We start from the raw sequence: 25,001 nt of genomic DNA, 5'->3' as shown, positions 1-25,001 counted from the left end.
ATGATCAGCCACTTCCAAAATCTTCATATAAAGTATGTCTTCAGATTAAAGAGAAACACTGCAAGTAAATCATGGTCATGGTGGTAATGTATTCTATGTTTCTCTCTCTCTCTCTCTCTCTCTCTCTCTCTCTCTCTCTTTCCCTCATATATGTATATGGAGGATTTTTCATTTATGTATATATTTTTTAAATGATTTACTCCAAAAATATTTTTATACAGGTTTAAAATACATTTTAATTAATGAAATGGCAAAAAGAAAAAAAAGAAAAGACACTTGGCCTTAACTGTATGTGGACCAATAGGGCGAGTCAACCCTCAAAGGCTTATTTTAAACCAGAAAAAAATTACTTGTGGCCTCATTATAATATTGCACTTGTAATCTGAAGAAACTAATCTGGAAAAAAATGTTTAGCAGAGATGAATTCTGTTTAGGCAACCTAAGTGGTGCATTTGTTTCTCGATATTCTCGGTGTCACACACTTTATTTTGAAATCACATGACTTCCGATGCTGGACTAGTCAAGATAGATTTTCTTATGCAAACGAGCGAGACGCGCATTCTGACGTCACATTCCCCAGAAAACTTTTTTAGATTACTATTTATGAAAAGTTAGTAGTTCCCACTGTGAGGTCTGTGGCGCTCCAGACCATGTCATCTGAAAACAATAGATACGGAGGTACAAAGAGCCAACAATATAGCACATCTACTGCTGTTTGGGGTAATTTTGGGGGGGGGGGGGGACTCTAATTAAATCTCACCAGATATGAGAACTGGGTGCTGCTGGCCTCTGTTCCTATGTATCGCTGCTGACGATATCCATGTTTGTTTTTTTTTTATTAAAATGAATCAGCAACAGAATGACACAAATTCTCCTCTGAAAATCAGAAAGTACACTGTGGAATCGGAGGAGGCATGTTTTTTTCATCCTCTTACAAATATTTATTCAGATAATGAATCCGTGAGAAAATATTATCAATGAAAGATGATTAAAAAAAATAAACAACCACAGATGGCTTTTCAGAAATAGGAAGTTATAACCGCCTTGTGCTTCCACCAAAATAACACATGTAAAGCCCATTGACTAATTCTGTAACTTGAGCTAAGATATGATTAACAGAGATGTGCAATGGTCACTTTCCAATGAACAATAGATTTCTTTCACACCAGCAGATGACATATGACATGCAAATAAACTGACTGCTCTTATTGTTGAAGGGTCAATACACACAAATTGACAAATTGCAACCATAACTGTTTATCAGCGCATCAACAGTACGATATTTTATTGAAATATAAAAGCAAAAAACATTTAAAGGAGTTTCTGTTCATGTATTGTTCACAAAAGTTTGTAAAGGGGTTAAAGACAAGCAGCTGTGGGAACCTAACCTTCCAGTAAATTTGGTTTCTAAATTTAAATTTGGTTCGTAAAAACAGAGTGTTTACTTTGGGGACTTCAGTCAGAAATCACAGGCCACAGCATGTACAGCTTACACCACTTGACAACCTGCTGATAACCAAAAAACAGTACCATGCAGAGACCTGCTTTGCTGCTGTGGCAACAGCAAGAACATATAGGTCTTAGGCTTTTTGAAGGCTTGACCTCTGATTATTCTCTAGATTACACATTTATTTTCAACAAAGACTACAACCCTCCCCCTAACAGTAACCTGACAGCTTTTTATTTAAACAGAATGAATTTAGTAAAGTAAAGAAAGGTGTACTTTTTTACACAGCTTGTTATTTCAAATCATGACTCCGCACAAATAATGCAACTAAAGAAAAGCAGCATTTAATTACACAGAAAACAGCACAAAGGACACTGTGTCAGGACAGAGCTGAATCATACTGTTTCAACCTTGTTTAATCACAATTTGATGGCAGACACTATTCTCTAAACCCTTTCACTGTCTTTTCGTTGCTATTTGGAGAAAATGATCATGGATAATACTCCTGATTGTTGACTTGAATTAGAAGTGGAAGTAGTAATAAATGCAGAACTTTTGAAAACCTTTTCAAGTTACACCTTCTGTAATTCATTTTAATACATCTTATATCATTTCACAGGCAAAGTCATTAGTGAATTCATGGAAAAAGTAAAAAATTACAGAAAAAATGTTAGCAGCAGCCCAAAACAGAATCAGTAAGGTAAGAGGGAGTTTTGTAACTTTATTTTAAAAGACCAAGATTTATTTCTCAGCTTGTCGCCAATATCATTTAGCCCCAAATCCAGTTATCAGAAAGATGGACGATAACTCTTCATCAGTGTTTCAGTTTTTTAGTAGTTGAAGGAAATGAGCAGGCAATAAGAAAACATCCCAACACATATAATTAGCATTTAAATTTTCAGCAGATGTGACAACGGGTCAGACTCGAAATGAGACATACTTTTTAAAGCACATGTAAAGAAATAAAGTGCAAGAGGAATACAATCATCAAAACCCCGCAAAACATACTGATAATGAACGTACAAAAAATTAATAAAGTCTGTTAACATTTAGTACTGCTAATTCTGCCTATCGACTGCCTTTTAATAAATTAAATCTTTAAATCACTTCTATTTGATAACTTTATACCACTTCATTACCATACAGTGTATGTTCTCATTAGCACCGGTGTGGAAGGTCAAGTTAAAGTGTCAGCAATCCAATGTCATGCATAGTAATCCTTCATGTCCATCTCCGAAGATTTCATCAGCACTTGTCTTAATTGTGGAAACCGCTGCTGTATGTGATATTTGACCTACTTGATTTGACCTTAAACCTGTCAGAGCACTGTCAGTTCCACTTATTTTGTTTTACATTCATATAAACAGTGACAAACACAAGCTTTTCAACCTTCTCAATGTGAGCACATAGCTGATTTTTCTCCACTGAGCAGCAGTGCCATTGCTCCCTGTGCCACAGTCAGTGAAATCTGGACGGAGGGAGCATCTGTCCAATGTGCTAAAAAAAAAAGAAGTCCAAGTGGTTCACCACAGAAGGTCCCTGGAGTGTTGTACAGGAAGTAAATTTTAGGGAAAAATTATCGCTTCACTTCCAGGTGGCGGCAGTAGGGCGAACGCCTGCACTCCCCTTGGTGCCCTTTGACCCAAGTGACTGACCGGAACGGCTCCGCAGGTCACGCTCAGCATTCTCGCTCTGCGCCTGCTCTTCGTCATACCTGATGACACAGAAACAGTGGATGTTCAGTGAATGTGTAAGCAAAGGGATTTCCTGAAACAACACCCCCGTATTGTGCACAACAGCTGTATTTGAAACTCTATGCAGCATCACTCTGATGGCTCAGCTGGAAGAGCAGAGGATTGTAGTGAGTGTTTAGATAAATTCCATAGGTTCAAAACTGGCATAATTACCTTCTTAAGTTTGGTTTATTTGGTCTTATTATGTTTGACAAGCCCAGACACTGGTACTGTTTTTTGGTTTTGTTTTGTTTTTTACAGATAACTGCAGAGCAGAAGAAGAGGGCAGAAAGTCAGACACAGGAACAGAATAAAGAAGCTGCTCAGCTTTCAAAATAAAAGACCTTATACGGAGTAAACCTCCACTTCTAAAATGCTCTTGTGAAATTTGTAATGAAAAAAATGGAAGAAATTCAGACAGATAAAGACATAAAGCTGGTATTTTCCACTGGTTCACAGGAATTCATGGGAAGAAATTATTTTGAGTGGGCTTGATGTTGTGGTGTGTCAGGAGTAGTAGTATAGGCTTATTGCAGTAAACCGTGTCTTGACTAGTTAATAATAACAAAAAGGGTTCCTTCAAGCAAGACTTTAACCAGTTGCGTAAAAATTTACAAGTAACCCACTACAGTCCTGCATAATACCAACTGAGCTAACGAAGGCAAACCCTGTGCAATGCCCCACTGAAGTAGTCGCACTAAAACAACATCTTAACATGATTATATGATAAGCACGATTCAGCAAAAAGTTCAGTAGTTAAAAATCACAGTAGTGGAACTGAAAAGAAAATTTCACGGCTTTGCTAACATTTTCCTTCGAGCTGGATTTGAACCAGCAACTAAGGATACAACGCCAGCATAATCTACTACCTAAGATTATGACTTAATAACCATGTTATGGTCCTCTGGTCTACCAACTGAGCTATTGAAGCAAGCCACACACGCATAGCTCATTAGGACGACCTATTTTATTCACAAACACTGGTCCATCAAAAGTCACCAACATTCATGATTGACTACAAAATCATGTGTTAATATGTGTGTTAATTATATGTATTAACTACACATAACAAGTAGTTAATGAGTATAAGCTATGGGCTCAATGCTGCATACAGTATGTTGACTAGTTAAGCAGTACCAAACAGATATTCCAGTGGAGTTCTGCTTATGTAATGGGATTCAAGGTGTGCAAATACATTCTGTTAAATAAATATTTAATACCAAAGAGTGAAATATGGAGTTAACATTCATGTAAACATCTATCTAGATATCCATTAGTTAAATCAACAGCCTCCTTTGATGCAGGTTTAAACCAGTGACCTAAAGCTTCCCATGTTAGTCCAGCGCTCTACCAAGAGAGCTATCGAAGGAAGCCAGTCCACAGTGTCCCACTGGAGGAGTTCCACTAGAGCAAAATCTTTACACGAATATATGACAAGCACAATTCTCTAAAAAGGGCAGCAGTTAAAAGGGCTCTATTAGGCAGTAAATGAACTGATCAGTGATCCGAGAAAAAGAGATGGACACTCCTCTATGGAAAAGAGGATTTCACTAACATCTCCCTTCAAGCTGGACTTGAACCAGCGACTGAGGATAGCCACGGATACGTCGTCAACCCAATCCACTATCTAAGGATATGACGTTGTATCCATGTTATGGTCCTCTGCTCTACCAGCTGAGCTATCGAAGGAAGACACACACACAGCTCTTATTAGGACGACCTATTTTATCCACAAAGCACTGGTTATCAAACAGGTCGCTTAGAAAAAAAGTCAGTCTTTTATTACAAGTTCAGAAGATTATACTTAATTATTTATTTATTTACACTATAGTTTTATCTCTCTCTCTCTCTACATATATATATGTACATATACTGGTATTTTCCTATATTTAGAAGTGGTCAGACTGTAATTAATAAGCTGAGCACCACACACTATTAAAAGCCTCTGGTTTGAGTCAGATTTGAGCTGAAAACTGAAGTAACAAAGTTACTTAGAAAGTAAAATCCAATGTAGATGGACACTCCTCTATGGAAAAGAGGATTTCACTAACATCTCCCTTCAAGCTGGACTTGAACCAGCGACTAAGGATAGCCACGGATACGACGTCAGCCCAATCCACTACCTAAGGATATGACGTTGCATCCGTGTTGTGGTCCTCTGCTCTATCAGCTGAGCTATCAAAGGGAGCTAGTCCACAGTGTCCCACTGGAGTAGTTCCACTAGAGCAAAATCTTTACACGAATATATGACAAAAACAATTCTCTAAAAAAAGGGCAGCAGTTAAAAGAGCTCTATTAGGCAGTAAATGAACTGATCAATCATCCAAGAAAAAGAGGATTTCAATCACATCTCCCTTCAAGCTGGACTTGAACCAGCGACTGAGGATAGCCACGGATACGTCGTCAACCCAATCTACTATCTAAGGATATGACGTTGTATCCATGTTATGGTCCTCTGCTCTACCAGCTGAGCTATCGAAGGAAGACACACACACAGCTCTTATTAGGACGACCTATTTTATCCACAAAGCACTGGTTATCAAACAGGTCGCTTAGAAAAAAAGTCAGTCTTTTATTACAAGTTCAGAAGATTATACTTAATTATTTATTTATTTACACTATAGTTTTATCTCTCTCTCTCTCTACATATATATATGTACATATACTGGTATTTTCCTATATTTAGAAGTGGTCTGACTTTAATTACTAAACTGAGCACCACACACTATTAAAAGCCTCTGGTTTGAGTCAGATTTGAGCTAAAAACTAAGTAAGAAAGTAAAATCCAATTTAGATGGACACTCCTCTATGGAAAAGAGGATTTCACTAACATCTCCCTTCAAGCTGGACTTGAACCAGCGACTGAGGATAGCCACGGATACGTCGTCAACCCAATCCACTATCTAAGGATATGACGTTGTATCCATGTTATGGTCCTCTGCTCTACCAGCTGAGCTATCGAAGGAAGACACACACACAGCTCTTATTAGGACGACCTATTTTATCCACAAAGCACTGGTTATCAAACAGGTCGCTTAGGAAAAAAGTCAGTCTTTTATTACAAGTTCAGAAGATTATACTTAATTATTTATTTATTTACACTATAGTTTTATCTCTCTCTCTCTCTACATATATATATGTACATATACTGGTATTTTCCTATATTTAGAAGTGGTCTGACTTTAATTACTAAACTGAGCACCACACACTATTAAAAGCCTCTGGTTTGAGTCAGATTTGAGCTAAAAACTAAGTAAGAAAGTAAAATCCAATTTAGATGGACACTCCTCTATGGAAAAGAGGATTTCACTAACATCTCCCTTCAAGCTGGACTTGAACCAGCGACTGAGGATAGCCACGGATACGTCGTCAACCCAATCCACTATCTAAGGATATGACGTTGTATCCATGTTATGGTCCTCTGCTCTACCAGCTGAGCTATCGAAGGAAGACACACACACAGCTCTTATTAGGACGACCTATTTTATCCACAAAGCACTGGTTATCAAACAGGTCGCTTAGGAAAAAAGTCAGTCTTTTATTACAAGTTCAGAAGATTATACTTAATTATTTATTTATTTACACTATAGTTTTATCTCTCTCTCTCTCTACATATATATATGTACATATACTGGTATTTTCCTATATTTAGAAGTGGTCAGACTGTAATTAATAAGCTGAGCACCACACACTATTAAAAGCCTCTGGTTTGAGTCAGATTTGAGCTGAAAACAGAAGTAACAAAGTTACTTAGAAAGAAAAATCCAATGTAGATGGACACTGCTCTATGGAAAAGAGGATTTCACTAACATCTCCCTTCAAGCTGGACTTGAACCAGCGACTAAGGATAGCCACGGATACGACGTCAGCCCAAACCACTACCTAAGGATATGACGTTGTATCCGTGTTGTGGTGCTCTGCTCTACCAGCTGAGCTATCAAAGGGAGCTAGTCCACAGTGTCCCACTGGAGTAGTTCCACTAGAGCAAAATCTTTACACGACTATATGACAAAAACTATTCTCTAAAAAAGGGCAGCAGTTAAAAGAGCTCTATTAGGCAGTAAATGAACTGATCAGTCATCCGAGAAAAAGAGGATTTCAATCACATCTCCCTTCAAGCTGGACTTGAACCAGCGACTGAGGATAGCCACGGATACGACGTCAGCCCAATCCACTATCTAAGGATATGACGTTGTATCCATGTTATGGTCCTCTGCTCTACCAGCTGAGCTATCGAAGGAAGACACACACACAGGTCTTATTAGGACGACCTATTTTATCCACAAAGCACTGGTTATCAAACAGGTCGCTTAGAAAAAAAGTCAGTCTTTTTTTACAAGTTCAGAAGATTATACTTAATTATTTATTTATTTACACTATAGTTTTATCTCTCTCTCTCTCTACATATATATATGTACATATACTGGTATTTTCCTATATTTAGAAGTGGTCAGACTGTAATTAACTCATTCACTGCCAGCCATTGGCAGTGAATGAGTTAAACCCATTGACTCATTCACTGCCATTGACGGCTATAGACGTCAATGGCAGTGAATGAGTTAATAAACTGAGCACCACACACTATTAAAAGCCTCTGGTTTGAGTCAGATTTGAGCTAAAAACTGAAGTAACAAAGTTACTTAGAAAGTAAAATCCAATGTAGATGGACACTCCTCTATGGAAAAGAGCATTTCACAAACATCTCCCTTCAAGCTGGACTTGAACCAGCGACTGAGGACAGCCACGGATACGCCGTCAGTCCAATCCACTATCTGAGGATATGACGTTGTATCCATGTTATGGTCCGCTGCTCTACCAGCTGAGCTATCGAAGGAAGACACACACACAGCTCTTATTAGGACGACCTATTTTATCCACAAAGCACTGGTTATCAAACAGGTCGCTTAGAAAAAAAGTCAGTCTTTTATTACAAGTTCAGAAGATTATACTTAATTATTTATTTATTTACACTATAGTTTTATCTCTCTCTCTCTCTACATATATATATGTACATATACTGGTATTTTCCTATATTTAGAAGTGGTCTGACTTTAATTACTAAACTGAGCACCACACACTATTAAAAGCCTCTGGTTTGAGTCAGATTTGAGCTAAAAACTAAGTAAGAAAGTAAAATCCAATTTAGATGGACACTCCTCTATGGAAAAGAGGATTTCACTAACATCTCCCTTCAAGCTGGACTTGAACCAGCGACTAAGGATAGCCACGGATACGACGTCAGCCCAATCCACTATCTAAGGATATGACGTTGTATCCATGTTATGGTCCTCTGCTCTACCAGCTGAGCTATCGAAGGAAGACACACACACAGAGTTCATTAGGACGACCTATTTTATCCACAAAGCACTGGTTATCAAACAGGTCGCTTAGAAAAAAAGTCAGTCTTTTATTACAAGTTCAGAAGATTATACTTAATTGTTTATTTATTTACACTATAGTTTTATCTCTCTCTCTCTCTACATATATATATGTACATATACTGGTATTTTCCTATATTTAGAAGTGGTCAGACTGTAATTAACTCATTCACTGCCAGCCATTGGCAGTGAATGAGTTAAACCCATTAACTCATTCACTGCCATTGACGGCTATAGACGTCAATGGCAGTGAATGAGTTAATAAACTGAGCACCACACACTATTAAAAGCCTCTGGTTTGAGTCAGATTTGAGCTAAAAACTGAAGTAACAAAGTTACTTAGAAAGTAAAATCCAATGTAGATGGACACTCCTCTATTGAAAAGAGCATTTCACAAACATCTCCCTTCAAGCTGGACTTGAACCAGCGACTGAGGATAGCCACTGATACGATGTCAGCCCAATCCACTATCTGAGGATATGACGTTGTATCCATGTTATGGTCCTCTGCTCTACCAGCTGAGCTATCGAAGGAAGACACACACACAGCTCTTATTAGGACGACCTATTTTATCCACAAAGCACTGGTTATCAAACAGGTGGCTTAGAAAAAAAGTCAGTCTTTTATTACAAGTTCAGAAGATTATACTTAATTATTTATTTATTTACACTATAGTTTTATCTCTCTCTCTCTCTACATAATATATGTACATATACTGGTATTTTCCTATATTTAGAAGTGGTCTGACTTTAATTACTAAACTGAGCACCACACACTATTAAAAGCCTCTGGTTTGAGTCAGATTTGAGCTAAAAACTAAGTAAGAAAGTAAAATCCAATTTAGATGGACACTCCTCTATGGAAAAGAGGATTTCACTAACATCTCCCTTCAAGCTGGACTTGAACCAGCGACTAAGGATAGCCACGGATACGACGTCAGCCCAATCCACTATCTAAGGATATGACGTTGTATCCATGTTGTGGTCCTCTGCCCTACCAGCTGAGCTATCAAAGGGAGCTAGTCCACAGTGTCCCACTGGAGTAGTTCCACTAGAGCAAAATCTTTACACGAATATATGACAAAAACAATTCTCTAAAAAAGGGCAGCAGTTAAAAGAGCTCTATTAGGCAGTAAATGAACTGATCAGTCATCCGAGAAAAAGAGGATTTCACTAACATCTCCCTTCAAGCTGGACTTGAACCAGCGACTGAGGATAGCCACGGATACACCGTCAGCCCAATTCACTATCTAAGGATATGACGTTGCATCCATGTTATGGTCCTCTGCTCTACCAGCTGAGCTATCGAAGGAAGACACACACACAGCGTTCATTAGGACTACCTATTTTATCCACAAAGCACTGGTTATCAAACAGGTGGCTTAGAAAAAAAGTCAGTCTTTTATTACAAGTTCAGAAGATTATACTTAATTATTTATTTATTTACACTATAGTTTTATCTCTCTCTCTCTCTACATATATATATGTACATATACTGGTATTTTCCTATATTTAGAAGTGGTCTGACTTTAATTACTAAAGTGAGCACCACACACTATTAAAAGCCTCTGGTTTGAGTCAGATTTGAGCTGAAAATAGAAGTAACAAAGTTACTTAGAAAGTAAAATCCAATGTAGATGGACACTCCTCTATGGAAAAGAGGATTTCACAAACATGTCCCTTCAAGGTGGACTTGAACCAGCGACTAAGGATAGCCACGGATACGACGTCAGCCCAATCCACTATCTAAGGATATGACGTTGTATCCATGTTGTGGTTCTCTGCTCTACCAGCTGAGCTATCGAAGGAAGACACACACACAGCTCTTATTAGGACGACCTATTTTATCCACAAAGCACTGGTTATCAAACAGGTCGCTTAGAAAAAAAGAAAAAAAAGAAAAAAAGGGGCAGCAGTTAAAAGAGCTCTATTAGGCAGTAAATGAACTGATCAGTCATCCGAGAAAAAGAGGATTTCACTAACATCTCCCTTCAAGCTGGACTTGAACCAGCGACTGAGGATAGCCACGGATACGCCGTCAGTCCAATCCACTAGCTAAGGATATGACGTTGTATCCATGTTATGGTCCTCTGCTCTACCAGCTGAGCTATCGAAGGAAGACACACACACAGAGTTCATTAGGACGACCTATTTTATCCACAAAGCACTGGTTATCAAACAGGTCGCTTAGAAAAAAAGTCAGTCTTTTTTTACAAGTTCAGAAGATTATACTTAATTATTTATTTATTTACACTATAGTTTTATCTCTCTCTCTCTCTACATATATATATGTACATATACTGGTATTTTCCTATATTTAGAAGTGGTCTGACTTTAATTACTAAACTGAGCACCACACACTATTAAAAGCCTCTGGTTTGAGTCAGATTTGAGCTAAAAACTAAGTAAGAAAGTAAAATCCAATTTAGATGGACACTCCTCTATGGAAAAGAGGATTTCACTAACATCTCCCTTCAAGCTGGACTTGAACCAGCGACTAAGGATAGCCACGGATACGACGTCAGCCCAATCCACTATCTAAGGATATGACGTTGTATCCATGTTGTGGTTCTCTGCTCTACCAGCTGAGCTATCGAAGGAAGACACACACACAGAGTTCATTAGGACGACCTATTTTATCCACAAAGCACTGGTTATCAAACAGGTCGCTTAGAAAAAAAGAAAAAAAAGAAAAAAAGGGGCAGCAGTTAAAAGAGCTCTATTAGGCAGTAAATGAACTGATCAGTCATCCGAGAAAAAGAGGATTTCACTAACATCTCCCTTCAAGCTGGACTTGAACCAGCGACTGAGGATAGCCACGGATACGCCATCAAGCCAATCCACTATCTAAGGATATGACGTTGTATCCATGTTATGGTCCTCTGCTCTACCAGCTGAGCTATCGAAGGAAGACACACACACAGAGTTCATTAGGACGACCTATTTTATCCACAAAGCACTGGTTATCAAACAGGTGGCTTAGGAAAAAAGTCAGTCTTTTATTACAAGTTCAGAAGATTATTTGTTTGTTACGTTGTGATGTGTCATATCGTGTCGTGTTGTGTTATATGTAGTGCCGACGTAGGACAGTTTTTCCAATTTCATTGTACTACTGTACTATGTATGACTGTGCAATGACAATAAAGAGTTATCTTATCTTATCTTATCTTATTATACTTAATTATTTATTTATTTACACTATAGTTTTATCTCTCTCTCTCTCTACATATATATATGTACATATACTGGTATTTTCCTATATTTAGAAGTGGTCTGACTTTAATTACTAAACTGAGCACCACACACTATTAAAAGCCTCTGGTTTGAGTCAGATTTGAGCTAAAAACTAAGTAAGAAAGTAAAATCCAATTTAGATGGACACTCCTCTATGGAAAAGAGGATTTCACTAACATCTCCCTTCAAGCTGGACTTGAACCAGCGACTGAGGATAGCCACGGATACGTCGTCAACCCAATCCACTATCTAAGGATATGACGTTGTATCCATGTTATGGTCCTCTGCTCTACCAGCTGAGCTATCGAAGGAAGACACACACACAGCTCTTATTAGGACGACCTATTTTATCCACAAAGCACTGGTTATCAAACAGGTCGCTTAGGAAAAAAGTCAGTCTTTTATTACAAGTTCAGAAGATTATACTTAATTATTTATTTATTTACACTATAGTTTTATCTCTCTCTCTCTCTACATATATATATGTACATATACTGGTATTTTCCTATATTTAGAAGTGGTCAGACTGTAATTAATAAGCTGAGCACCACACACTATTAAAAGCCTCTGGTTTGAGTCAGATTTGAGCTGAAAACAGAAGTAACAAAGTTACTTAGAAAGAAAAATCCAATGTAGATGGACACTGCTCTATGGAAAAGAGGATTTCACTAACATCTCCCTTCAAGCTGGACTTGAACCAGCGACTGAGGATAGCCACGGATACGACGTCAGCCCAAACCACTACCTAAGGATATGACGTTGTATCCGTGTTGTGGTGCTCTGCTCTACCAGCTGAGCTATCAAAGGGAGCTAGTCCACAGTGTCCCACTGGAGTAGTTCCACTAGAGCAAAATCTTTACACGACTATATGACAAAAACTATTCTCTAAAAAAGGGCAGCAGTTAAAAGAGCTCTATTAGGCAGTAAATGAACTGATCAGTCATCCGAGAAAAAGAGGATTTCAATCACATCTCCCTTCAAGCTGGACTTGAACCAGCGACTGAGGATAGCCACGGATACGACGTCAGCCCAATCCACTATCTAAGGATATGACGTTGTATCCATGTTATGGTCCTCTGCTCTACCAGCTGAGCTATCGAAGGAAGACACACACACAGCTCTTATTAGGACGACCTATTTTATCCACAAAGCACTGGTTATCAAACAGGTCGCTTAGAAAAAAAGTCAGTCTTTTTTTACAAGTTCAGAAGATTATACTTAATTATTTATTTATTTACACTATAGTTTTATGTCTCTCTCTCTCTACATATATATATGTACATATACTGGTATTTTCCTATATTTAGAAGTGGTCTGACTGTAATTAACTCATTCACTGCCAGCCATTGGCAGTGAATGAGTTAAACCCATTAACTCATTCACTGCCATTGACGGCTATAGACGTCAATGGCAGTGAATGAGTTAATAAACTGAGCACCACACACTATTAAAAGCCTCTGGTTTGAGTCAGATTTGAGCTAAAAACTGAAGTAACAAAGTTACTTAGAAAGTAAAATCCAATGTAGATGGACACTCCTCTATTGAAAAGAGGATTTCACAAACATCTCCCTTCAAGCTGGACTTGAACCAGCGACTGAGGACAGCCACGGATACGATGTCAGCCCAATCCACTATCTGAGGATATGACGTTGTATCCATGTTATGGTCCTCTGCTCTACCAGCTGAGCTATCGAAGGAAGACACACACACAGCTCTTATTAGGACGACCTATTTTATCCACAAAGCACTGGTTATCAAACAGGTGGCTTAGAAAAAAAGTCAGTCTTTTATTACAAGTTCAGAAGATTATACTTAATTATTTATTTATTTACACTATAGTTTTATCTCTCTCTCTACATAATATATGTACATATACTGGTATTTTCCTATATTTAGAAGTGGTCTGACTTTAATTACTAAACTGAGCACCACACACTATTAAAAGCCTCTGGTTTGAGTCAGATTTGAGCTAAAAACTAAGTAAGAAAGTAAAATCCAATTTAGATGGACACTCCTCTATGGAAAAGAGGATTTCACTAACATCTCCCTTCAAGCTGGACTTGAACCAGCGACTAAGGATAGCCACGGATACGACGTCAGCCCAATCCACTATCTAAGGATATGACGTTGTATCCGTGTTGTGGTCCTCTGCTCTACCAGCTGAGCTATCAAAGGGAGCTAGTCCACAGTGTCCCACTGGAGTAGTTCCACTAGAGCAAAATCTTTACACGAATATATGACAAAAACAATTCTCTAAAAAAGGGCAGCAGTTAAAAGAGCTCTATTAGGCAGTAAATGAACTGATCAGTCATCCGAGAAAAAGAGGATTTCACTAACATCTCCCTTCAAGCTGGACTTGAACCAGCGACTGAGGATAGCCACGGATACACCGTCAGCCCAATTCACTATCTAAGGATATGACGTTGCATCCATGTTATGGTCCTCTGCTCTACCAGCTGAGCTATCGAAGGAAGACACACACACAGCGTTCATTAGGACGACCTATTTTATCCACAAAGCACTGGTTATCAAACAGGTCGCTTAGAAAAAAAGTCAGTCTTTTATTACAAGTTCAGAAGATTATACTTAATTATTTATTTATTTACACTATAGTTTTATCTCTCTCTCTCTCTACATATATATATGTACATATACTGGTATTTTCCTATATTTAGAAGTGGTCTGACTTTAATTACTAAAGTGAGCACCACACACTATTAAAAGCCTCTGGTTTGAGTCAGATTTGAGCTGAAAATAGAAGTAACAAAGTTACTTAGAAAGTAAAATCCAATGTAGATGGACACTCCTCTATGGAAAAGAGGATTTCACAAACATGTCCCTTCAAGGTGGACTTGAACCAGCGACTAAGGATAGCCACGGATACGACGTCAGCCCAATCCACTATCTAAGGATATGACGTTGTATCCATGTTGTGGTTCTCTGCTCTACCAGCTGAGCTATCGAAGGAAGACACACACACAGCTCTTATTAGGACGACCTATTTTATCCACAAAGCACTGGTTATCAAACAGGTCGCTTAGAAAAAAAGAAAAAAAAGAAAAAAAGGGGCAGCAGTTAAAAGAGCTCTATTAGGCAGTAAATGAACTGATCAGTCATCCGAGAAAAAGAGGATTTCACTAACATCTCCCTTCAAGCTGGACTTGAACCAGCGACTGAGGATAGCCACGGATACGCCATCAAGCCAATCCACTATCTAAGGATATGACGTTGTATCCATGTTATGGTCCTCTGCTCTACCAGCTGAGCTATCGAAGGAAGACACACACACAGAGTTCATTAGGACGACCTATTTTATCCACAAAGCACTGGTTATCAAACAGGTGGCTTAGGAAAAAAGTCAGTCTTTTATTACAAGTTCAGAAGATTATACTTAATTATTTATTTATTTACACTATAGTTTTATCTCTCTCTCTCTCTACATATATATATGTACATATACTGGTATTTTCCTATATTTAGAAGTGGTCTGACTTTAATTACTAAACTGAGCACCACACACTATTAAAAGCCTCTGGTTTGAGTCAGATTTGAGCTAAAAACTAAGTAAGAAAGTAAAATCCAATTTAGATGGACACTCCTCTATGGAAAAGAGGATTTCACTAACATCTCCCTTCAAGCTGGACTTGAACCAGCGACTAAGGATAGCCACGGATACGACGTCAGCCCAATCCACTATCTAAGGATATGACGTTGTATCCATGTTGTGGTTCTCTGCTCTACCAGCTGAGCTATCGAAGGAAGACACACACACAGCGTTCATTAGGACGACCTATTTTATCCACAAAGCACTGGTTATCAAACAGGTCGCTTAGAAAAAAAGAAAAAAAAGAAAAAAAGGGGCAGCAGTTAAAAGAGCTCTATTAGGCAGTAAATGAACTGATCAGTCATCCGAGAAAAAGAGGATTTCACTAACATCTCCCTTCAAGCTGGACTTGAACCAGCGACTGAGGATAGCCACGGATACGCCATCAAGCCAATCCACTATCTAAGGATATGACGTTGTATCCATGTTATGGTCCTCTGCTCTACCAGCTGAGCTATCGAAGGAAGACACACACACAGCTCTTATTAGGACGACCTATTTTATCCACAAAGCACTGGTTATCAAACAGGTCGCTTAGGAAAAAAGTCAGTCTTTTTTTACAAGTTCAGAAGATTATACTTAATTGTTTATTTATTTACACTATAGTTTTATCTCTCTCTCTCTCTACATATATATATGTACATATACTGGTATTTTCCTATATTTAGAAGTGGTCTGACTTTAATTACTAAACTGAGCACCACACACTATTAAAAGCCTCTGGTTTGAGTCAGATTTGAGCTAAAAACTGAAGTAACAAAGTTACTTAGAAAGTAAAATCCAATTTAGATGGACACTCCTCTATGGAAAAGAGGATTTCACAAACATCTCCCTTCAAGCTGGACTTGAACCAGCGACTGAGGATAGCCACAGATACGTCGTCAACCCAATCCACTATCTAAGGATATGACGTTGCATCCATGTTATGGTCCTCTGCTCTACCACCTGAGCTATCGAAGGAAGACAGCAACAATCCTTTCATGACTGATGATATCTGTATCTGTATAGCCTGAACAAAAAGTAGTTTGAAGGCCAGATATTCTGTACAGACAAACCATACCCAGTGGCCATTAGTCTACATCCCTGCTGTCTTTCTTTGACACATTTCTATACACTTTGTGAATGTGGAGCTTAAAAATAAAATTAGTTCTCATACAATTTTGGTCTTTAAGGCCTGAATATGATTGACATGTTCACTCACAGGATTTGATAGTTGCCCAGGGCCTCTCTAGGCGGACTCCGATTCCAGCGGCAGTCTGGAATATCCCCATTGGGTGTTACGATGTTGAGGGTGTCATTGATGAGGTTGTACTTAAGGATGCGGTCATTGGCTGTGCTGGATGTCAACGAGGGAGAGGCGTTGACCTGAGGATCACACCAAGAAAACCACATTTATATTTAAAGGGAGGGTTGCACCATGCGCAAATGGATCTGCTTTTGCAGCAAATAGGCAGTGCTTAATAATACCCCAGGGATCCAAACAGGTAGGAGCAGATTGTTTTAATCTCTTCCTGTCTTTACAGAGAAGCTTTTATCAGGAAGTGTAGCTGCTACATTAGAACATTAGATACACTGTGGAAGATTTACATGAGTGCAGAGAACGAGATGGAGCAGTTACTCTATCATCAATGTGAAAGGCAGCAACACAAAGACCTACTTTAGCTCCTCGTAGCGTAACAGAGGAAGCTGCAAGATTAATGAACAACAGAGCGTGGTCTTGAGTAGGTTTGTGGCACAAGTTGCTCACTGAGGAGCCTTTATGCCCTTCAACCAACTTGTTTTTGCCCAAAATAGAGCAGAATGGTGTCTGTGAACAGAAATAGCTCAGACCTAGCCTCAAAACCTAGCAACACATTGTACAGCTGTCAAAATATGAAAGTCTCATACCGTAACAACAAAAGAATGTATTGCATGGCAATTCTCAGTTCCCTCTCCTTTGAGCAGTGCTTGTCAGCAGCATTGCATGAGTTAAAAGCAGACCTTCAGCACACATTTGAATACACATCTAAGCATACCTCAAGGGCATTCAAATTTACTCGACAATCTAAGGAAAGGAACATGGTGTTACTGTGCAACCCCGATAAGTAATCAAGGACTCAAATATGCCAAAAAAAAAGAAAAGAAAGAAAAATAAGTAAAGAAAAACACTTTTTTAAATTGTTAATTCCTTTTTTAAACTTCTTACCTCAATAAGCCATGGCTTCAACTTGTCATCAATAATGATGTCATACCCGTAACACTCGAAACAGTGCTTGTCATTGTTCATCACAGGCTGTGAGACAGAAAAGCAGAGAGTGATTTAGCACGAGGGATCTTCTCAAGAGTGATTCTTTTATGTGGAAACTTATTGATGCAGCACTGAGCGATTCATCAACGAAGGATGTTAAAAAATAATCAGTCATAACTATAGGCACACAAAGTGGCCCGGGTATGGAGGCTTTACAGGAAGCAAGTCCAATCACTTAGCAGAAAGAGGAAGTGTGCATTAGGCTGATTGTGCAGTTGTTCTAAAAACAAAAAAGCCATCACCACAACCAGGTGGCTTTGCAACAGTGTGTTTCAAAATGTTTGAGCTTAAGCAGTTACAAATCAGACATTAACTTTTACACAGGGTGAACGCTGTGGCTTGAAAACAGCTTCTGTCAGATGTTTAAATTAGGAACTGTTAGCTAACCACATCTAAGGGTGATGATAAGCTGCGTGAGAACTGTAACCCTCCAAGTTGCCAAAAAGTTACTGCAGAGCGAAATTAAAGAACTAAATTTATATGCATCATAATCTTATAATATACACTGGCAAAAATGCACAGACAATATGTTTACTTTAGCAGCACTCTCCACAATTAACTGTTACTTCATGTGAAAACTGTAATAAGAAAAAAAAACCCATTAAACTTCCTGGTGTTGCCTGAAAACTGAAAAAGGATCTGCAGAATATATGGTGGTAGGTAACAATACATTCACAGGCCATTTTATTAGGTCCAGCTGTTCGGATTTTTGTGTTAACTCAAATCAGCAACTCAATGCATTTAGGCATTAACACAGGGTCAAGATGACCTGCTGAAGTCCAAACTGAGCATTAGCATGAGGAAGTGCCTTTGAACATGGCATGGTTGTTGGTTTGATCTGCAAGAACAGTTCCCTTTCAGTCGATTCACTCGGTACAACACATAAGAATGGGATATCACGCCCTCGCGTGTCCTGGCTGAAGAAACCTTTAATCACGCCTGTAAGGCAGATGACGTGTGATGACACGCGCACGGCCCCGCCTGCACATATAGCCGCTGTCATCACAGTCATCCCTCAGTTCAAGTGCCTTTGAACATGGCATGGTTGTTGGTTTGATCTGCAAGAACAGTTTGTTGCTAGAATGTCAATATGAAGCAAGATTTGTCAAGCTGTTTCCAACAGTTTGACAAATCTATGCCACAAAGAATTAAGGAAGTTCTCAAGGCAAAAGGGGGCCCAACCTGACCTTATCAAGGTTTACCTAATAGAGTCACCTATGAGCGAAACATCATATGGATTAGGAACACACCTTCTTAATATATTATTAAAAAAAACAAACAACTAACATCACATCAACTTACAGCTACAGCCTTCAGTGACTGCACCACGATCCAGTGGATCTGGTCAAACAACCTGTTTGTCACCTCCTTTCCTCTGGTGCTCTCTAAGTACAAATGGAGGTTACTGACCGTCCACTTCCCTCCATGGACATGGTTGTAGTCATCCTGCATCAAAGGTAAAGAGTCTAAGTAGAAATTAATCATGATTGCATCAATTTATTTTACAAAATACGCACATATCACTTTTTAGACTTGAAAATGCTCAGTGAGTGTCTCAATAAATAAGAAGTTATACATATAAATATATAGTTATTCAGCACAGTAAAAGATGTTAACAGATCAGAGACTATTAGTAGGTGCCTCATTCCCTCTTCCCTTCTTCTTATGAGTCAGAATCCAGCCACCCTTCTGAGGCAGGATTAGAAGTCAGAATACAACCATCGTGCCACTGAGGGCTAGGGGCAGACAAAGTCTGGAGCTGCACAAAAGTCACGGGTGTTATGTTTTTGCGTTAAGTTATGCAAAATGTTTCTTATCTTGAGTATCAGGAACTTGCTCAGCAACAGGAAGCTGCTGTCACAAACCCGGACTAACCAAGGTTCTTGGTCAATCAGAGAATCAGTCAAAGGAAAGTATTTACGACAAGTGTACAACTGACACTGTTTATGCTGCAAGTGCTAATGGTCACTCAACTATTAACTCTGTTTATGACATAAAGGTTGGACACAGAAATACAGAAAGTGAAGGTTGATCTTGATGATTGTGGTAACTTGAGTTACAAATTACCACATTACAAGAGTCACAAATATCTGTAACCAGGGACTATTTCATAAAGTTATGTTAAATCATTCTCGATTAGATCATTCCATTGGGTTTTCTCACTCAGTTTTGGCAAGAGAACAGTTTCAACTATTCTGTGTAAACAGGAAGTTTATTTAAAGCAGAGGTGTCAAACATAAGGCCCGGGGGCCTGAACCAGCTCCCACAAACTCCAATTCGGCCCACTGGACAGCTTTGGAAAATATGAAGTAGGGCATAAATGTTGTTTTATTTTCATGAGTTTTACTGCTTTTCCTAGTTTTATGGTCTTTTATGGTCAATTATTCTACACTAAAGTAATTGAGATAAACAATTAAATGACAGAAAAGTTCTTGTTTCACTATAGAAAGTCCTGTTTTTTATGATAGATCCACAGTAAGAAAAGAAAATTCTGTGAATTAACATTAACATTGTTTCATAATTACAGGATAGTATGAGCAGTGAGCTACCAGAACTTTTTCTGAAACTTTGACATGTATATCTTACAATTTAGGCTCTAAGAAGTGTGCTGACATTTACTACAGCAACATTTCTTATCTTGTAGAAAAACTGAGATGTCCTGCTGAAATTGCACATCTTTTTCTTAAAGAGTTTCCTGAGTTTAAAGAGGCCTGTGCTGAATCCCTCCAACAGAATGTGATACAGCAGTAACTGTTTGAGCTCCAGCTCCCAGAAAGCTAAAAGTGGCCTGACTCTGTGCCATGTTAGGGACTGCCTGTAATGTGGTGAGGCAGGTGCATAGATGTGCTATATGTGCAGAATTCAGACTATTCTCAACAATGGGCAAGCTACCAATTTTCCAAGTAGTGACATTTCCTGAAAGTGTTGAAACATTGCATTTTCAAACAGAAACCCTGTGTTATAAACCGTGACTGTGGATTTGGATAAAATGTGAACATTTACAAGTCAATGAGGATCTAGCAAGAGATGGAGAAACAGAAAGTCCCCTGTTGCTAACACAAAAGCTTTATACTACTTCCTGTGAACCCCACCAGACCTACCCCATGTTTTTGGATGGCCACGTTAGTGAGGTGCACAAACATGTTGTCCAGTTCGCTGGTGCTGGGTGTGTACTTCACTGTGCAGAACCGGCAGAAGCCCAGCTTGTACCTGAAAGTCGAACGCCAGAGAGAGAGAGCATTAAACAACAGTTTTTTGTGTGCACGTTTGAGAATAACCACTAACAAAACAGGAAAAAATCCTCTTAACATCTCCTATATACTGATGTTTTTGACATGATCAAAAAACCCATCAACAGTATCACAGGCTTACATGTAGCATTTCAGGGGTCGATATGTGGTCACCAGGACATAAAGACGCAGGTCAAACTTCTTCCCCCCTATCAGCAGAGGGTTGTCAATGTACAGAGAGATGACATAAGCTTCCTTGCCACTAGATGCTGCTACAAACCTGGGGCAAAGACACAGCCAGGCATCAGCACACGACAGCCTGTGACCAAACAATTTTAGATTTACCAGGAAAGAAATTGTCTATAAAACAGATTTAGCATGTGTTCAAATCCAGAAAGAACTTTTGTAGCTTCCTTAGATGAGACTATCTGACAAAACAAGAGGGGAACAGTTATATAGAGGCTTTTTGTAATGGGAAATTTAGAGATATGCTAATTTCTCACAATATTTCTTGCTGCTTCTGTCTGGTCACACGATAACTCACGTTGAGGTGCGGCTGTCTCTCGACCACTTTTTAATCTGGGACAGCTTGTTAATGAGGAAGATGCCTTTCCCCTGGGCCTTCCCGCAGGGCTTCATTATCCAGGTGCTGGATGGATTCTTACGAAACTCCTCCACAAAGAGGTTATAATCAGCAGGAAGCATGAACGTCACCGGGACGAAATCTGCACAAAGAGAAAAAGCAGTTTCATTGAAGAAAACAGCGTGCCTCTTTGAGTTTTGTGAGGCAAAATAGGAGCAAGTCATGTACCCAGATAAATGTATTTTCCATTCTCGTCTTTCTCCGCTAACGGACTGCTTTCTTTCTCCAGCTCCTTGCGATAGCGTTTGATGTTCTTGATCATCAGGTCCTTCCTAGTCAGCTCATAATGATTGGGGAAGTGGTTAACCATCTGGTCATCTGACAGGCGGTAACCAGTGTCCACGCTGAACACATTCCTGATGGTCTGGATGCTCATCCTGCATGTGGGTACAAATAACCCGCTCAAAATACACTTGGTACATTGAGTATCACACTAATAAATATATTAATTGATATTTTCACGATAAATATGCATCTGATTTGCCAACCTAGATCCTAAATTTCAGTTTTTCAGTCTTACAAAAAGAACTGTATAGCTGAGGATCCATGTTATTTAATTAAACAAATCATATACTGTCCTAAGTGTCCATAACCATCTAATTTATAAGAAGGCAACATCTTCTTCAGCACCCATAAAGATGATCCATTTCTTCCACTTTTAGACCTTCAGACCTTAGCAAGAACGTCATCCTTTCCATCATAAAGATTTCCCTTCCTTTAAGACTCAGAGGATCAGGTTTATACCAGTTCTTTGTGACAGCTTTATAAAAACAGTTACATATCCTCTTAATCATCTCACAGTCCTTCAGATTCTTCTTTTAACCTCAGAGACACATGTACCAGTCTCATTACACTGGCTCTCTGGAGATATGAGGGCAGATTTTAAAATCTCACCATTAACTTTATTATATGGTAATAGTTGATGCAGGTGAGGAGGTCCAGGGTGACACTATGACCTCTTGTCTGGTTATGCGTCTGACTTCTTAGTAGCCCATGAGCCTACATGTCAAATAATCCTCCCAACCTTTGGAACGATCTCCCTGAAGAAAACTGATCTCTCACCTCTTAAATGTCTTCTGGGAGCAGACAGTTATCAAAGAGCCTTTCCTGATTTTTTTCTTACTGACCCCCTGCTATTTCTTATATTTTATTCTCTTTATTTGTAAGATTACCATAACTATACTTTTTATTAACCCTACATAACCCTACCCTAACCCTACATAACAATATCTGTTGTAAACCAGTTAAAGCACGCCCTTGCTTAAATCTAAACACGCTATTGAGGTCAAGATTAATCATATGAATACTTTATAAGTATGATTTTTAATGCAGGACCTTTACTTGTAATTGCATCATATAAGCAGGAAGAACTTATGTGCCTGTGTATGTGCCAATTGAATGTATTTATCCAAGCTGGACAGGTGCAGGTGTGCTGTAGATATAAAACCTACCAGTAGAAATTCCAGTCGTCGTTTTCTGTAACTTGAATCCATTCCCTTTTCTCAAAGTTGTTGATAAGCACTGATTTCTCAATATCTGTCACCCACTTAACCTTACCGGACATGGTGCCTCCCACTAGGGTGGAGTACAAAAACAACAACAACAGGTAAACACATAGAAAAGCACCACAGACAGACAGGACCAATGCATAGACATATATTTGAAAAATGTCATTCTTTTACAAGAAACTAAAGCATTTTGCACCAGTGAACTACCTGAAAGTCAATGCCAGGAAAACAGCCAGTCATCAGCATGAGCTAGCCGGGCTGGCTCTGTTAGCAAGCTGCTGAATCCTCCCCGGGCTGCTGATGCTGCCGCAGAGGCTGGGCGGACATCATCCGGTCAGTGATGCAATACCCACAAACTGTCCCTGAGCTAAACTCACAGCGAAACACACCATCAGCAGAAGCAGCTAGCGACTGAAAGCTACCTCCATGCTAGCTGTTTTAATCGCCAACAAGCTGCTTTTTAATTATCCCGGCGACGTGAAGCTGGACAGAGACGAAAACGCCCAGCACAGTCAAACTCCTCTTCACAATAAAAGTCTTTGTTATGTAAATGTAATTGCATGTACACAGATTAGTAACTACGTTAAAAAAAATTTAGCGACACGTTTAAAGAAGGAAAGGTCTCAAAACCACTAAAGGACGTCGTTACGGGCTTGGTCCTTCCGGAAGAATTACCTAGCAACCGAGGACGCAGTGATGTCATTGTGTGGCGTGCTACAAGAAAGCACCAGGAGAGGTCAGTGTTGGACTGTGGGTGGCAACAATGCATCACGTCCTTCCAGAAAAATGAAACATCAGTTATTTACTACCTTGCATGTATTCGTGAATAGTAAGCATTAGTTTGTTTCTTCATTCAAGATAATAAGGTCCGAGTTAACAGACAAGCACCGCATCGTGGTCATTGTAAAACAATGTCCCTAAAGCCACTTCATTAGGTACACTTTGCTAGTACAGAGTTGGCCACTTATCAATTTCAGAGCTTCTTTATGACATAAATTCAGTAAGGTATTGGAAACTTTCCTGATATAGTAGCATCATTGCCTAACGATGTGTCGGTTGCATAACCCAAAGGTGCACTACCGGCTTGAAATCATGTGACTGTGGAGGTCAGTTTGAGATTATTATTATTATTAGTTTTGGTGACATGGTGCATTATCCTGCTGGAAGCAACCATGAGAAGATGGGTACACTTCGGTCATAAAGGGATGGACATGGTCAGCAAAAGTAAACAGGTAGGTTGTGGTTTTAAATGATAATCAGTTAGGGCCCCAAAGCGTGCCAAGAAAACATCCCCAACAACATTACACCACAGCAGCCTGAAGCTTTGATACAAAGCATATTGACTGATTACACCCAATTCAAATTCCATATGAAGTTGATCTGCGTCATGAAATTCACACAGGTTTCATTTGTAATAATCAAATACGAACAATTTTTTATTCACATATAAATACTCTCCTAACGATGATATACTTTAACACATATTCATTTAGCAATACCCGTTTTTAAATGCTACGTGTTCAACTGTATGACTAATAACATCACAAATGTAGATAGAATTAGTGTAACAATAGCATTAAATTAATTTATAACTAATTAAAATAATTTAATTTGTTTTAAAACGAAAGAAAATGGATTATGGCTGGAATGTGGATTTCCAGATGCCTGGACGACAGGCTTGGTGCAGTCATGCAGTTTAGGCTTCGTGTTTGTCTGCTTGAACTTCACCTGTCCTACCTCGCTAACGTCACCTTGTCCTCTTTCCTAGAAGTTGCTCCTCTGTGAGCTTGGTTTCCATTCCGGACTTCAGAAACCCTCTTGGACCTGTAAATAACCCAGCCTGGAGCCTACCCCAGCCCAACCGCGCACCTCGCAGAGTAATTTTAAGCTGTGGTTATTAATAATAACCCTGCAAACATTACCAGAATGCATCTTACA

At 39.0% G+C, this 25,001-nt stretch overlaps 1 protein-coding gene and 21 non-coding genes across 22 annotated transcripts; all 22 read right to left on the bottom strand.

Moving 5' to 3' along the window:
• Positions 1–1,082: 1,082 nt before the first annotated feature.
• Positions 1,083–23,882, bottom strand: ttll1 (tubulin tyrosine ligase-like family, member 1). Its single transcript, XM_085387440.1, has 10 exons — positions 23,271–23,882; positions 23,007–23,130; positions 21,724–21,932; positions 21,457–21,637; positions 21,055–21,192; positions 20,784–20,892; positions 18,985–19,128; positions 17,581–17,667; positions 16,597–16,760; positions 1,083–3,161 (listed from the first exon to the last, which is right to left on the bottom strand). The coding sequence occupies exons 2-10, from the start codon at positions 23,117–23,119 to the stop codon at positions 3,032–3,034; spliced, it is 1,275 nt and encodes a 424-aa protein (XP_085243566.1). The 5' UTR covers positions 23,120–23,130; positions 23,271–23,882; the 3' UTR covers positions 1,083–3,031.
• trnay-aua (transfer RNA tyrosine (anticodon AUA)) lies at positions 4,740–4,869 on the bottom strand. Its single transcript has 2 exons — positions 4,833–4,869; positions 4,740–4,774 (listed from the first exon to the last, which is right to left on the bottom strand). It is a non-coding gene; the product is annotated as a tRNA-Tyr (tRNA).
• On the bottom strand, positions 5,533–5,662 carry trnay-aua (transfer RNA tyrosine (anticodon AUA)). Its single transcript has 2 exons — positions 5,626–5,662; positions 5,533–5,567 (listed from the first exon to the last, which is right to left on the bottom strand). It is a non-coding gene; the product is annotated as a tRNA-Tyr (tRNA).
• trnay-aua (transfer RNA tyrosine (anticodon AUA)) lies at positions 6,016–6,145 on the bottom strand. Its single transcript has 2 exons — positions 6,109–6,145; positions 6,016–6,050 (listed from the first exon to the last, which is right to left on the bottom strand). It is a non-coding gene; the product is annotated as a tRNA-Tyr (tRNA).
• Positions 6,499–6,628, bottom strand: trnay-aua (transfer RNA tyrosine (anticodon AUA)). The gene is made up of 2 exons: positions 6,592–6,628; positions 6,499–6,533 (listed from the first exon to the last, which is right to left on the bottom strand). It is a non-coding gene; the product is annotated as a tRNA-Tyr (tRNA).
• Positions 7,291–7,420, bottom strand: trnay-aua (transfer RNA tyrosine (anticodon AUA)). The gene is made up of 2 exons: positions 7,384–7,420; positions 7,291–7,325 (listed from the first exon to the last, which is right to left on the bottom strand). It is a non-coding gene; the product is annotated as a tRNA-Tyr (tRNA).
• Positions 7,885–8,014, bottom strand: trnay-aua (transfer RNA tyrosine (anticodon AUA)). The gene is made up of 2 exons: positions 7,978–8,014; positions 7,885–7,929 (listed from the first exon to the last, which is right to left on the bottom strand). It is a non-coding gene; the product is annotated as a tRNA-Tyr (tRNA).
• On the bottom strand, positions 8,368–8,497 carry trnay-aua (transfer RNA tyrosine (anticodon AUA)). The gene is made up of 2 exons: positions 8,461–8,497; positions 8,368–8,402 (listed from the first exon to the last, which is right to left on the bottom strand). It is a non-coding gene; the product is annotated as a tRNA-Tyr (tRNA).
• On the bottom strand, positions 8,962–9,091 carry trnay-aua (transfer RNA tyrosine (anticodon AUA)). Its single transcript has 2 exons — positions 9,055–9,091; positions 8,962–8,996 (listed from the first exon to the last, which is right to left on the bottom strand). It is a non-coding gene; the product is annotated as a tRNA-Tyr (tRNA).
• Positions 9,444–9,573, bottom strand: trnac-aca (transfer RNA cysteine (anticodon ACA)). The gene is made up of 2 exons: positions 9,537–9,573; positions 9,444–9,478 (listed from the first exon to the last, which is right to left on the bottom strand). It is a non-coding gene; the product is annotated as a tRNA-Cys (tRNA).
• trnay-aua (transfer RNA tyrosine (anticodon AUA)) lies at positions 9,740–9,869 on the bottom strand. The gene is made up of 2 exons: positions 9,833–9,869; positions 9,740–9,774 (listed from the first exon to the last, which is right to left on the bottom strand). It is a non-coding gene; the product is annotated as a tRNA-Tyr (tRNA).
• On the bottom strand, positions 10,545–10,674 carry trnay-aua (transfer RNA tyrosine (anticodon AUA)). Its single transcript has 2 exons — positions 10,638–10,674; positions 10,545–10,579 (listed from the first exon to the last, which is right to left on the bottom strand). It is a non-coding gene; the product is annotated as a tRNA-Tyr (tRNA).
• trnac-aca (transfer RNA cysteine (anticodon ACA)) lies at positions 11,028–11,157 on the bottom strand. The gene is made up of 2 exons: positions 11,121–11,157; positions 11,028–11,062 (listed from the first exon to the last, which is right to left on the bottom strand). It is a non-coding gene; the product is annotated as a tRNA-Cys (tRNA).
• Positions 11,337–11,466, bottom strand: trnay-aua (transfer RNA tyrosine (anticodon AUA)). Its single transcript has 2 exons — positions 11,430–11,466; positions 11,337–11,371 (listed from the first exon to the last, which is right to left on the bottom strand). It is a non-coding gene; the product is annotated as a tRNA-Tyr (tRNA).
• On the bottom strand, positions 11,973–12,102 carry trnay-aua (transfer RNA tyrosine (anticodon AUA)). The gene is made up of 2 exons: positions 12,066–12,102; positions 11,973–12,007 (listed from the first exon to the last, which is right to left on the bottom strand). It is a non-coding gene; the product is annotated as a tRNA-Tyr (tRNA).
• On the bottom strand, positions 12,765–12,894 carry trnay-aua (transfer RNA tyrosine (anticodon AUA)). The gene is made up of 2 exons: positions 12,858–12,894; positions 12,765–12,799 (listed from the first exon to the last, which is right to left on the bottom strand). It is a non-coding gene; the product is annotated as a tRNA-Tyr (tRNA).
• Positions 13,837–13,966, bottom strand: trnac-aca (transfer RNA cysteine (anticodon ACA)). The gene is made up of 2 exons: positions 13,930–13,966; positions 13,837–13,871 (listed from the first exon to the last, which is right to left on the bottom strand). It is a non-coding gene; the product is annotated as a tRNA-Cys (tRNA).
• trnay-aua (transfer RNA tyrosine (anticodon AUA)) lies at positions 14,133–14,262 on the bottom strand. Its single transcript has 2 exons — positions 14,226–14,262; positions 14,133–14,167 (listed from the first exon to the last, which is right to left on the bottom strand). It is a non-coding gene; the product is annotated as a tRNA-Tyr (tRNA).
• trnay-aua (transfer RNA tyrosine (anticodon AUA)) lies at positions 14,938–15,067 on the bottom strand. The gene is made up of 2 exons: positions 15,031–15,067; positions 14,938–14,972 (listed from the first exon to the last, which is right to left on the bottom strand). It is a non-coding gene; the product is annotated as a tRNA-Tyr (tRNA).
• On the bottom strand, positions 15,421–15,550 carry trnac-aca (transfer RNA cysteine (anticodon ACA)). The gene is made up of 2 exons: positions 15,514–15,550; positions 15,421–15,455 (listed from the first exon to the last, which is right to left on the bottom strand). It is a non-coding gene; the product is annotated as a tRNA-Cys (tRNA).
• trnay-aua (transfer RNA tyrosine (anticodon AUA)) lies at positions 15,730–15,859 on the bottom strand. Its single transcript has 2 exons — positions 15,823–15,859; positions 15,730–15,764 (listed from the first exon to the last, which is right to left on the bottom strand). It is a non-coding gene; the product is annotated as a tRNA-Tyr (tRNA).
• Positions 16,226–16,355, bottom strand: trnay-aua (transfer RNA tyrosine (anticodon AUA)). Its single transcript has 2 exons — positions 16,319–16,355; positions 16,226–16,260 (listed from the first exon to the last, which is right to left on the bottom strand). It is a non-coding gene; the product is annotated as a tRNA-Tyr (tRNA).
• Positions 23,883–25,001: the final 1,119 nt, after the last annotated feature.

The sequence above is a fragment of the Rhamphochromis longiceps genome, linkage group LG17 (assembly GCF_057381845.1).
Source record: "Rhamphochromis longiceps isolate RC_006_pf linkage group LG17, R_longiceps_female_GT1.1, whole genome shotgun sequence".
Taxonomy (NCBI): domain Eukaryota; kingdom Metazoa; phylum Chordata; class Actinopteri; order Cichliformes; family Cichlidae; genus Rhamphochromis; species Rhamphochromis longiceps.
This window is presented reverse-complemented; position numbering and strand designations above follow the sequence as displayed.

What these genes read in the sequence shown, in the direction of transcription:
- ttll1 (XM_085387440.1), bottom strand. Translation starts at nt 23,119, where the DNA reads ATGTCCGGTAAGGTTAAGTGGGTGACAGATATTGAGAAATCAGTGCTT. An exon ending in TGGAAAATACATTTATCTGG is followed by an intron (nt 21,638 to 21,723) that starts GTACATGACTTG and finishes CTCTTTGTGCAG; the next exon opens with ATTTCGTCCCGGTGACGTTC. An exon ending in CTGGGCAACTATCAAATCCT is followed by an intron (nt 3,162 to 16,596) that starts GTGAGTGAACAT and finishes CTGTGTCATCAG; the next exon opens with GTATGACGAAGAGCAGGCGC.